The 13,748-nt window shown below is 40.9% G+C and overlaps 1 protein-coding gene across 1 annotated transcript in view; it reads left to right on the forward strand.

The window, feature by feature from the left end:
- CNTLN (centlein) overlaps nucleotides 1–13,748 on the forward strand; it is a 282,434-nt gene that overhangs the window by 148,325 nt on the left and 120,361 nt on the right. The window contains exon 10 of the mRNA XM_067553128.1: nucleotides 1,786–1,911. Within this exon, the coding sequence (XP_067409229.1) occupies nucleotides 1,786–1,911 (126 nt within the window). The remainder of the gene's footprint in view (nucleotides 1–1,785; nucleotides 1,912–13,748) is intronic.

Raw genomic sequence — 13,748 nt, forward strand, 5'->3', positions numbered from 1 at the left:
ATTGACTAATGATCTTGCTTTTTCATATTATAGGTAATATGGCACCATATTAAATATATACCACATTTTAAAAATGTATTTTAAACTTTAATGTAATGAGCTTCCTTCTAGCTCAAATTTGTTTTCCAGGTTGGATAAAAACTGCTGAAAACACATAGATGTATGGCATTTTGTCCCTGAGTTTTGACAATTTCAGATTAGACATTTCAATATGTTGACTCTAAATGCCTTATATAGATTAATACAGTAACAGTGGAATTCTTTCTGCCATAAGAAGCAAATAAAGTTATAATTTTGCACATGTTCTGCTCTCCTGTTTTTGATTTATTTTGTTTAGGCATCTTTCAGATGCAAGAAACTTTATAATACTTAAAATTAACTGTAAATATGTGGGCTCTGATATTTTTATTTTTTTTACTATTATATGGATATTTATAGGAAAAATTATGAACTACAACATGGTTTTTTTTTAAACTTACCATTATGAGACAATGGCCAAAGGAAAATGAAGAGAGTCTCTTAATTATATAACAGGATAAGGAAAGATATGCTTATGGGGTAGTGTATTGCCAAAATCTGTGGTCTTCCCCTTTTCCCTGGTCACAGAAAAATGTTGTTTGATCTATTATGACAGTATTACAAATGCTTTTGTTTGTTTATTGTTTGGTAAGATAAAATTACTGATATGACAGATAAAACACTGACATTTGCATACATAAAAATTAATAAAGAATACTCTGATTGTTCTGTTGTATGGTAACTGAGAAATGTTGTCCAAACTCTTCTTGTTATTTTATATATCATTTAGTTATTCTAAAAAATAAAAATTGTAATGATTTAACACACCCCCACCGCTCCAGTATTTGTCCAAAGTTTTTAGGCGATATGTGCTTTAAATTCTTTAAATTATTATTTAATTATTAAATAATTATTCACAATAATAGAATGTGTCAAACTGTAATGAAGAGAAGCTCTAAAACAGACTTATAGCATTAATGGTGTTCCTTGATGCTGACTATTCCATATTGCTGAAGTTTAAAAATGATTACCTCATGGATATTAAGCTGCTGCTCAATGTTTTACTGTCCTTAACCAAAGTTATTCAGAAAATCAGTATGCCTAAATCTGGAGAGAACTTTATTTCTTTTATATAAGGACATATGACATAGTACGAACAAGAATGCTGCCCACTTTAAGTGTTACTTTCACATATTCTTTCTCCAGATTGTTATATGAAGCTGTACATAATATAAACACATATTCTTGTCTCTAGTTAGCCACATTATAGTTAATGACCATATGGTCATTATGGTATAAGATCTACTGTCTGTTGTATTTATATTCCTCAAGCATATTGTTCCTTCAACTTCACAGTGTGTTAAACTATTTCAAAGGGAAAAAAATCCTTTCCCTCTTGTTTCTGGTTGTCCTATCAAGTGTAACCTTGGACCCTTATAGAGCAATTAGCCCAGCCTCTATCCCCTCCTTTGTAATGAGGTTTCTTGCATTTTTGAGTCTATAACCCTTTAGTCTTCCCTAATGGGACATCATTATTCTGAAAGAAACAATGTAAATGTAAATGAATATTCTCATTAACAAGTCACAGAGAAACCTTTAGTGGTAGCGCTGTGGTAATTCTGCTTGTTATTTCTCTGGTATTCCATGCAGGATTTCTTTTTTTATAATCCATTATTAGTATTCAAAATTACTTGTTCTTTAATTTTGCATGTCTTTCATAATCCAGTGTTCCAACTAGTTCAACCATGTCCTTGTTTTATTCTCCAGGAACCACCTGTGAAACGTTCAAGGTCTCTGTCCCCAAAGAGCTCTTTTAGAGAGTCAGAGGAGCTAAGGAAGCTTAAAATAGCTGAAAGGAAGATTGAAAACTTAGAGAAGACACTACAGCTAAAGGTGAACATTAAAAAAAAAAACAACCCCAAAACCTCTTTAGCTACAAGCTTGCATAGATAAAGATATATCAAAATAAACATACATTTAAAAAATTATAGAATGCACACATTGTTATAGACTGTAACTATTTTAGTGTAAACAAGTGTTCATCATTAAACCTTCTGCTTAAAATTTTAACTTCCTAAAGTGAATCTTGTGGTGATTCTGATACTCCCCAAAACCCTAAAATTTAAGATATTACATCAGTAATGCAAATTGATTTGACAAATTTTCATAGCCCAAGATTAGAAGGTTGCAGCATGAAAAATGTGTTTGTATGCATTTAGAAATAAGTTGAAGCAGAAAGTTGTTTAAAAAGGGAACAATTAAGACTGATAAGGACATTGATGAGAAGCTAAATAAATAATTTCTTTGCATAACTCTTTACCATGGAGGAATTTTTGAGAGACACCTACTTTTATGTGGCATTAACAGTAAAGTTCTATAGGAGATGTAGGTGTCAGAAGAAGAGATGCTGGGGCAAACCCATCAAGCAAAAAGTCATCTGTTCCAGATAATATACAAAAGTTCTGAAACCAAAAAGTTCTGAAAGAATTTAGGAATGAAGTGGCTATGCGAATATAAAAAATATGTACTCTTTCATTAAAATCAGCTATTATACCAGAAACTTGATGGTAGAAAACTTTGTACTTGTATTTAAAAAGTGTATTTAAGGAAATTGCAGACCTATAGGCCTTTACATTTGTACGTTGTAAATTGGTTGAAATGATAATTAGGAATATAAGACATATAAAAGATCGTGAGATAATTGGGTCTAACCAACACTATTTCTTCAAAGAGAAATCACACCTCAGTAATATATTAGAATTCTTTGAACAGATCAATTCGGTAATGGAGAACCAGTTGAAATTTATTTGGACATTTAAAAGGCCTCTGAGAGAGTCCCACAAGTCACTGCTGAACAAACTAAGTACTGGTGGATTGAGGAGCAAAGAATTGTCATGGATCAGAACTTGGCTAAGAGACTGAAAACAACATGTAGGAATAAATGGTCAGTTTTCATGATAGCAAAAGGCTAACAGCAGCATGCCTCAAGTTCTGATATATTTCATAATGATCTGAAAAAGGGGTTGACCAGGGAATATAGACCAATAGGCAGGGAGGCATTCACCCACACCTACTCTGTCAGAAGGTAGTGACCCTAATGGGATTGTTGTTTGGCTCAGTGAGCACATTCTGTTGCCCTCCCTGTGGCTGGCAAAGAAAATGTTGTAGCAGACAATTGTAAGTGAGATACTACAGGACCAGTACAAGTAGTCTCCATTCAAGAGATAGTGTTATCTGTTGGTAGTTCTCCAGAGCAGGGATAAACAGAAACTCAGTAACAGATGCATTTTTGTTGGACAGCAAGAAGGGTTGCTATTTTCTTTCCCACCAATTACACTGGTGGTCAGAAAAATAGGATTAGGCAAAACCCTGGTCATGCTTGTTGTTCTAGCATGGGCCTAGCAGTATTGGTACTCAAAGCTCCAGGACCTTAAATAGAAGTCTCCTTCTCTACCAGTATTGTCAGATCTTCTGATTTATGAAAGCTGTCTTGGTATCCTTTGAGGGCATTTGTATATTCCCACTTGTTCTAGTTGTCATGTCTTGCATTGAGCTGTGGAAATGTATAACAAAACCATGTCTGCTGGGGGGTATAGGAGCACTTTTGTGCTAGAATGATATCTGTTCTCTCTATAAAAAAGAGTGCACAAGCACTGCAACCACCTTAGGTCCCTCCATGTCATTATATTCAACACTGGGAGTAAGAGATAAGCTTCCCGATGTCCTTATGACCCTGTTCAGTGGAGGGCAAGGAAAAGAGGAAGCATTTGGATTTGCAGAAAGAGCTTAAGGAGAAAAAAAAAAAAGAAGAGGAGGCATTATTCTCCTTTTTCACCAATGCATGTCACCTTAGAAGACTCCATCCTGGTCTTGACACAGACCATGGCATGCACCCCTCCTTAACTTGAGGGTTTGATTTCAAGTGATTTGGAGACCTCACAAGTGCGTGTAACTTCGCCACTGTCAATTTTCCCTGTCATGACATGGGGACGTTTTTTGAAACTTTTGGCTACACATCCACTGCTTGACCTTGTGCAGCAATATTCGTCACTGGAATAAATCTGGAACATGCTCCATCAGAACTGACTACATACATTTCTCCGATTTGCCTCAGAGAGCCTCGCTGGCTTCCTTCACTGAAAGCGCCATCTATCTAGACAGACCTTATGTAAGGCCCCATTACATAAGTGTTAGCATGGCCCTATGTTCAGGAGTCAATGAAGGTTTTGTTATCAAAGCACCAGTAATACTATCAAACTGATGCCCATCACAGCACTAGAGGCACCTTCATTGGTGCTGACAGCCTTCCTGGCACCAGCCTTGTCTCAGGTACTGCTGCCTTCATGTTTCAGTCAGTGCAGATACAATTGGCAGCAGCACCATTGTCTCCTCAAGAAGAGTGGCATATGTATGCCAACTTGGAGGAGACTTCCCCAGTGGAGCAGTGACCCATCAAGGAATATACTGATGGTACATACCCCTCGGAATTAAATGGTCTATTAACCTTATACTGGACTCCTTAATGGATGAACAAAAGGAAGGAAGCAGCTATGTAGCCAGGAGGTGTGGCCTCCTTTGGAGATTGACACCACGGGAGAGCCAAATGGGGGTTGGAACCCAGGAAGGCAGCACCTGATGGAAGCAGGTAAGCAGGGCTAGACCTATAAAACCCAGGCCTTCCCGCTCAGTGCCCAAGGGAGAAGGATGCCTCTCCTTTGGTGCTCGAGCCTACGGCCACACCTGACTGCTATCCAGAAGAGAAGCTGCTGGATGTACCCATGGTGTGGGGCCCTGAGGGTCTGGAGGAGCTGCCTGAAGCAGATGAGCCGAAGGAGACCCCCGGATCATACGACCTGGAGGAGGAGCTGCCGGAGCTACCCATGACGTGGGGCCCTGAGGACCTGGAAGAGCTGCCCAAGCTATCAGTTCCTGGTGAACAAGAAGGGACATATGGACCCTGGGACCTAGAGGAGCTGCCCTCTGCAGAGGACCCCGAACAGTTCCTGGACCTGCCATCAAGCGACGAGGAACCGGGGTACAGCAGAGGAGAGCAGATACTCTAGGGAGAAGGTGGGAGGAAGAAGCTCAGGGAAGCCAACTACAGTCCGGCTGAGCTTACACTCGCTGTGAGTCAGCGTGTTTCGGCTGGAGCCCCGCTGACCCAGCGATGGGACACCCCGTCACTGACAGGGCCCTGGGCTGGGACGCAGTGGAGATGGGTGGGCCTGCATCTCCCTCTCTCCCCCACCCCGACCTGGGGTGAACGCCCGTTAAGGGCCAGAGCCTGTCTCTTACTGCCTGCCACGTCCTGCTGAAGGGCTGGGTATAGACCACTTACTCGCCCAGCTAAGGGCTAGAGACTGCTGCCCCTCAGCCCTGCCCTGCCCTAAGGGCAAGAGCCTTGGAGCATTTCCTCGTCCCTTGGGCTATAGACTGCTACTCGCCCTGCCAAGGGCTTGAGACTGTTTGTCTGCCTGCCCTACAGAGGAGCCAGGCCACAGACTGCTACTCGCCCTGCAAAGGGCTTGAGACCATGTGTGACTGTCTGCCCTACAGAGGGACCAGGCCAGAGACTGTTTATTTGCCTTGCCAAGGGCTTGAGACTGTTCCCCTGCTTTGTTGCCTGACCTGCTAGAGGGCTAGCTCGGAGACTATTGCCTCGCCCTGCTGAGGGCTGATTCTCGCTGCTGGCCTGTCTCTGGCTGAGGGCCGGGCCATAGAGTGTTTGCCTTCCCTGTGAGGGCGAGAGACAGTTACCCCCTACTGAGGACTGGAGACAGCCCCTTTAAGTGGGATTCCCCGACAGACGTAGGCGCCAGGAGGTGGGGCCTACCTCGGAGATTGACATCAAGGGAGGGCCATCGGCGCCGCCTCCTACAAGTGGTCCTCTGAAGGAACGGGTCCAAGACTATTTAGAAGGATTGGACATTCACAAGTCCATGGGGCCGGATGCAATGCACCCGAGGGTGCTGAGGGAGTTGGCTGAGGTGATTTCAGAGCCATTGGCTATTATCTTTGAAAGCTCGTGGGAACAGGGGGAGGTCCCTGAGGACTGGAAAAAAGCAAATCTAGTGCCCATCTTCAAAAAAGGGAGGAAAGAGGATCCAGGAAACTACAGACCAGTCAGCCTCACCTCAATCCCTGGAAAAATCATGGAGCAGGTCCTTAAGGAATCCATTTTAAGGCACTTGGAAGAGAGGAAGGTGATCAGGGACAGTCAACACGGATTCACTAAGGGAAAGTCATGCCTGACCAACCTGATTGCTTTCTATGATGAGGTGACTGGCTCTGTGGATGTAGGGAAGGCGGTGGATGTGATATACCTTGACTTTAGCAAAGCTTTTGATACTGTCTCACACAGTATTCTTATCAGCAAGTTAAAGAAGTATGGGTTGGATGAATGGACTATAAAATGGATAGAGAACTGGCTAGAGCATAGGGCTCAACGAGTAGTGATCAATGGCTCCATGTCTAGCTGGCAACCGGTCACAAGCGGAGTGCCCCAGGAGTCGGTCCTGGGGCCGGTTTTGTTCAACATCTTTATTAATGATCTGGAGGATGGGGTGGATTGCACCCTCAGCAAGTTTGCGGACGACACTAAGCTGGGGGGAGTGGTAGATACCCTGGAGGGTAGGGATAGGATACAGAGTGACCTAAACAAACTGGAGGATTGGGCCAAAAGAAATCTAATGAGGTTCAACAAGGACAAGTGCAGAGTCCTCCACTTAGGAAGGAAGAATCCCATGCACAGCTATAGACTGGGGACCAACGAGCTGGGCAGCAGCTCTGCAGAAAAGGACCTGGGGGTAACAGTGGATAAAAAGCTGGATATGAGTCAGCAGTGTGCCCTGGTTGTCAAGAAGGCTAATGGCATATTGGGCTGCATTAGGAGGGGCATTGCCAGCAGGTCACGGGAAGTGATTATTCCCCTCTATTCGGCATTGGTGAGGCCGCATTTAGAATATTGTGTCCAGTTTTGGGCCCCGCACTACAAAAAGGATGTGGACAAGTTAGAGAGAGTGCAGCGGAGGGCAACCAAAATGATTAGGGGGCTGGAGCACAGGACTTATGAGGAGAGGCTGAGGGAACTGGGCTTGTTTAGTCTGCAAAAGAGAAGAGTGAGGGGGGATTTGATAGTGGCCTTTAACTACCTGAAAGGGGGTTCCAGGGAGGATGGGGCTAGGCTGTTCTCGGTGGTGGCAGATGACAGAACAAGGAGCAACGGTCTCAAGTTGCAGGGCGGGAGGTCTAGGTTGGACATTAGGAAAAAGTTTTTTACTAGGAGGGTGGTGAAGTACTGGAATGGGTTACCTAGGGAGGTGGTGGAATCTCCATCCTTAGAGGTTTTTAAACTGAGGCTTGACAAAGCCCTGGTTGGGATGATATAGCTGAGGTTAGTCCTGCTTTGAGCAGGGGGTTGGACGAGATGACCTCCTGAGGTCCCTTCCAACTCTAATATTCTATGATTCTATGATTCTCTACAAGCCAATAGTTAGGACATGGAGAGTAAAACTTTAGCCAGACGTGTTCTGAGGGCAGACTCTACTGCCAGAGTTATGGCCACTGGCATAGCTCTAAGGAGGTATTTATGGATTTGATCATCAGGCCCTGATCCAGATTCCCAAAAACTGATAAAAGAGCTCCTTTTGAAGAGTTGAGTTATTTTTAGTGATAAAACAGGTGAGACTCTGGAGAGAAAATGTGAAGGTCGTACTGCTCGCTAGACTTTGGCAAATGGTAAATATATTGAGGCCACCCTGAAGAAGAAAATATCACTTACCAATAACTGTAATCATCTGTGCATATTGTGTCTGCCTGCTTATACTACCCACCCACCTTCTCCTCTTCCTCAGATTTCTTTTTTCACAAGACTCTCACACTGAGGCTGTTGGAGACAGCACATCCCTTTTACAAACTCAGCTCCAAACATTCAATTCCATAAGGGGCACTTACGCAGTCTAGATTCTGCTTTTCTAGACGTCTGCGAAGCTCAGCCATCCCAAAGTTAAGGTTACACATGCAATATTAACCTTCACATTTCCTGACTTTTGAGTGCTTATCTGCAACCTTAATATTTTAATATAGTTTTTAATATGTAATTTTCTAGGCTTTCTTAAAGAGAAAGAAGAAAGCAGGCACTAGGCCAGACACCAGTCTATAGGATGTACACTCTTTCAGGCCAGGCTTTGTTCCACATCGGTTAGGGTTAAGCTTGATTATATTTAATTTGCTCTATTGTTACCTTAATGTGTATCAGTTATAGATGTGAATCTATTAATAGATTCATTAATATAGGTATTAATCTCCTGGTGTGCACACCGTTGTGGATTACTTTACTTTAAGCGGTAGTTATTTGATTCCAAGGCAGTAAGCAGATCTGCCTCATTCACCGTACTATAAATAAGAAGCTGCAGTAACTAGTTAGCAGTAATATGTGATTTGTATGAAGTTGAAAAGAAAAATGAACTCAAAATGTATGCATGCTGTCTTAGAGCCAAATTACTTTTTGAACATAGTTTTCATGGGGATTCTCTAAGATCTTCCACTTATACCCTTTATTTCTTCATCCATTTCCCCAAGTGGTTCCCAGAAAATCCTATCAGTATTGCTCTTGTCTTCATTAGCTGTGTGTTGTCATTGACTCCCATTCCCCAGAAGTGAGTGGTGTCTCAGCAAGGCTAGGGTTAATGATGACTGAACTCTAATTTGTCCTGAGCTCCCCAGTTGCTCTTACACGCTCCCTTAGAGTTCAATCTCACTGAACTCACTGAACAATCTGAATTTGTGGATTAACCCCTTCAGAGACAATGCGTCAAGCCAGCAAGAAATGCAGGCTTAGCACAGGAATTTCTTAACCACAGGCACTTTACTCTTAAACAGTACTAGAGCATTGCAGATCTTTGGAAAACAACAATCAGTCCTGAACACTCCCCTCCAATATAATCTGTCTTCTGTGAATACTAGGTCAGCATCCATATGATAGGCAGCCCTTCCTGCCTTCTTTGTCTTCCAGGCCTTTCTTTTGACATGTGGTGATGGACATCCCCTCCCTTCTCCCCCCTCTGCCTCCCCCGCCCGCGAGAGCCCACTTAAATTTAATATTTGAACCCCTTGGCCAAGTATCCAGGCTGAAAAAGTCCAGCCCCAGCCTCCATCCAGGATTCTGTGCAGAGACTTAATTGTTCCTGGGGTTGGCTCTAGATTGCTCTGTTATAGCTTCTCATGCATAGTCATTCCACTAGCTGTCAGCCCCCTGTTATAAAATGGATACTGTAATCCACAGTGGAGGTTGCAATACAACATGAGGATCACACTTCAACATGAAGGTTACAATACAAAGTGGAGCCACTGAAACAAAAGGCTTTCACAAAAGAAACTGGAGTTCACACTTCGATACAGATATATCCCCCGTTTCTCACATTAACTATGAAACAAATCATATCCCCAGCTGCTCTTTTCTGTTCCTCCCTCTGCAAGCAGTAAGTCTTAGAGTCATCCTTTACTTAGATGGGTTTCTGTAATATTGAGTCATAGTTCCTTTTTATTTAATTATTTATTACTGAATAACACTAATGTTTAAAATGTTAAAGTTCATTATCTACAGTTTAAATCTAAATTGTTGTTCCTATTTTATTTATGATAGCAGAATTCCATGAAAAATCCAAATTTAAAAAGAGTGTGTCATATAACAATCAATGTCCATCACTTGCCAAAAAAAAAATAAATAAATAAAGCCAGCTTTTCAAAGTTGTGTGCAGTTGCACACAACCATCTGAATGCACCTACAATGGCAATGAGATTTTTGTCCAGCATCTTGCCAGTTACATGCCTAATATTGCTATTATTTACATGCAGGACTCATTTATCCTTGCCTGGTTCTCCAGGTCAAAGTAGGAATGTATAGAGAATTTCCCTTTAATTCATCTTCAGGTTGTCCCAGGATTACACCATAGACCCCTTACCCTTATGGGCATGGCACGTTGCTTTCTATCTGGGTACTTTTATGTCTCTCATTACTGTTGTACTTGAACACATATGTAGGAATAGATTCTAGCATCCTACCAGCCATCCAACAAAGAAGTTACCATTAAAGAAACATAATCTTTACTCTTCCTCACCAACATATCTGAGGAAGGTAGTGACATTCCCCTCTCTAAGAGATACAGTATCACCATTTGTTAGACTAGATGCTGATCGCTTGGAGATGATGCAAATTTACCTCGGTATGCCACCAGAACCATATCTTTGGCCTTGTCAACACTTAAAATGGTTTGCTGGTGTATATATTGGTAGATCTATACTGGCAAACCCCCCAGGGGAGATACAGTTCTTTTCCTGGTATAGCCTAAACCGGTTTTATTGGCATAGCTATGCTGGTAAAACTTACTAGTATAGACCAGGTTCATCAGATGAGGTAGCATGCTGTCTCTCTGCAGTTTCCTACTCTGCTCCTGGTAGATAATGTTTGTTTACACAGATGTTAGCTCATCTGGCAGAAGCTCTTGATATTCCAATGGTAATTAGGGAAAGTCACCCAAGTTGTGCACAAAAATAATTAAGCCAGTTAAAGACCCTGTCTCACTTCAGCTTCAAACTCCACTATGATAAAACAAGCTGATTAGGTTAAATTTTCAAAAGTGCCTAATGGCTCTAGAACTTAAACCCATTTTCAAAAGTGACAATAAGCACTTAGGAGCCTAACTCCTGTTGAAGGTCAATGGGATGTTTTTGAAACTTTTATCCAATTGTCTTTATCAAATGCTCCACAGGAATTTGAATATTTCCATAGTCATTCTGCTCCGTGATCATTAGGGGTTTCAGTGGTATTGGAAATCTCAAGAGAACACAAGTATTTTTTTAGTGCCAGCAGGCTGGACTACTTGGGTGACAATTCCAGCTCTTTTCTTCTGCCTAAAATAGGTAGGAGTTAATATAAAATGTTCAAAAAGAAAACCAAATAGCAAAAAAAGAGACTGCAAATATAGAAATTCTTGGCATAGTAGTAGAGCACCAGACCAATAATAAGATGCAAAGGAGAAATGACAGTGGATATCCTCAACATACCTGTCAGTATAGGAGGATAATGAGATTTTAACTACTGAGACATCTCTTAGGAAACAAATACAATCAAGTATGCACCAAGAGGAACTGTAGTGTATTCAAGTAAAACATGTAGAATATAACTTTGGGATTAAAAAAGTAGAAAATCCAACTAATGACAAGGAGGAACTAACTGAGATTTTAGACTGTTGTAGCATTACAGAGCAAAATGAATATGGTACCACACTTCAGGAAATGAAAGGAAGTCATCACAGCAATTAGAACTGTCCATTGGCCAAGAAATAATAAGGAAAAAAATACTAAACATCTAGAGGATAATAGATCAATGAGGAATAATAAGTAGCATGAATTTATAAAAGAGAGAGGCCAGATTCTGTCCTCAGATACACCTTTGCAAGTTGACTGGAGTTAATGAAATTCCAGGAATGTAACAAAAGACAGAATTTGCCTGTATCTTGCCAAATTTGATTGTTTTGTTTCAATAGAATTATAAAATTAGTGGAAAAGGAAACACAATAGATATAATATGTTCAGATTTTAGTAAAGAATTTGATAATCTGATTCTCAACATTCATTTCAGTTTGCTTGCATAGGAAAATTATTGTATGAAACATCTACACTAATGACCTGGGAGACGAGGGGAGCAGCATGCCAATGAAATATGTAGATTACATTTAATTAGGTATTGTAGATTTCTATGAGGACAAAGAAATAATACAAAGGGGCATATGGTGTACAGGCTAGAAATGTGGGCAGAAAATGATAAAATGAAATATAACTTGGAAAAAATGAAACCTACTGTGGAGAAGAGAGGAGGATTGGTTTTATGATTAAGGCACTTGGTTGGAGATCAGAAAGAGGTCTGGCCTCTATTCTTGGCTGTGTCACAGACTCCTTGTTTGATCTCAGGCAAGTCACTTAATCTGTTATGCATTTGTTTCCGTGTTTGTTTAATGAGTTGTTCAGAAGCTTAATTCACAAATGCACTCTGAGATCCTCATATGGAATATGCTGTATCAGTGCAAAGTATTTTTATTGATCATTTTTATTATGCTGAAAGAAACTGTGGGTGACAGTAGACAGGAACTGAGCTTGAAGTATGATATGACAACAAAAATGGCCAAAAGAAATGTTGGGCTGTATATGCACAATGAACTGAAAAAGTAAAAATATCCCTTTATATGCCTGTGGATTGACTGCATCGGAAATATTGTCACTTCTTGGCACTTCATTACCAGAAGATAATGACAAATTGGAGGTGTCTCAGTGAAGAGCTGCACAGATAATCAGGAAGAATTGATTTATGAAGAAAGATTAAATGAGCTAAATTTGTATAGAGTAGCTAGCCTGATTCTGCCATTCTTACTCATGCTGACTAGTACCTTAAGCAGTGGGACTGCTTGTGGAGTAACTAAACTGCTCAACCTGAGTAAGAGTGGCAGAATCAGGCATTAAGTGGGGAAATGTAATTGTACAACTATTAGAAGGGGAATTGCTTATGTTTGTACTTGAGAGTATAACTAGGAGTAATGGGATGAAATTAAAGTGGGAAAATGCAGACTGAATATCAGGAAAAATGTTGACAGATTTATTATACTTTGAAATAGTCTCCCAGTGGATGTTGTGGAAATCATATCTATCACTTGGCCCATTTAAATCTAAAGGGCATACATAGCACTAGAAAATATACTGTAGAGAACAATCCTGCATTGGCAAGAAATAGAAAAGATGATAAAAAGGTCTTTTATCTCTAATTCCTATCATTCTGTGGCAGAGGATTCTTTCAATTTTATTAATTCCATATTCAGTGAAGATTTATGTCAGGAAATTTAAACATTAAAAAAAACAACCCCACTGTTGAAGAATTGCTTGATGACAGCAATTCCTGCAGGCTTTGCAGTTTGTCTAAGTGGGCTTTGTAAGCTGTGACTCCAAAGGACCTTACAAGCCTCACCAATGTGGACTTTTTACTCTGGTTTCCTGTTTACAATTCTGAAATAGGGTCCCAAATGTAGCTTTCCTGCCCCACCCCACTTAACCCCATAGCAGGCATGCTACTGCTATTCTCTCATTATTGCCATCCTTTTCTGGGCTTTGCAGAATTCAAAAGTCTGCAATGAGCAATTCATATTTTACAAAGTTGCAAGTCATTGATGTACACTTAACAAAGGGTGCATTAGGCCATGACAAAATATGCACTAGACTTCTATGTGCATATAACAAACAATAAGTCATGCAGGCATTTTTACTATTATAAATACATACTGCTTTGAAAGTCCACAGTCAAAGGCATCTCAAGGCCATTGTTATATGTTTTTAAAAAATTTTAGGACCTGATTCTCTAACTCTTTTCAGGCCCCATAGCTGCATAAAGGAAATAAAAAGGAGGTGGATCTTGTCATCTGAGAATTACCCTAGCATGTGGGAATTCTCTGTTGGTGTGTAGCTGGCATATTTATTTGCACCACCCTCATGTACTGGTGTGCAGGGTTGTGCCAGGAGCATAAAAGAGTTGGCCAGACTGCTACGTCATACTGGCTATTCTCAGACAGTAGATATATTGTTGGGGACTATTACCAGCGATGATAGATTAGAACAGCACTCAGGGCTGGTGCTGGCATAGTCCTGGGCTTGAGAATGAGAATCTGCAGCTGGCTTCTTTATACTCC

Source organism: Emydura macquarii, unplaced genomic scaffold, assembly GCF_026122565.2.
Source record: "Emydura macquarii macquarii isolate MOO-44397 ecotype Brisbane River unplaced genomic scaffold, CSIRO-AGI_Emac_v2 contig_1451, whole genome shotgun sequence".
NCBI lineage: Eukaryota > Metazoa > Chordata > Testudines > Chelidae > Emydura > Emydura macquarii.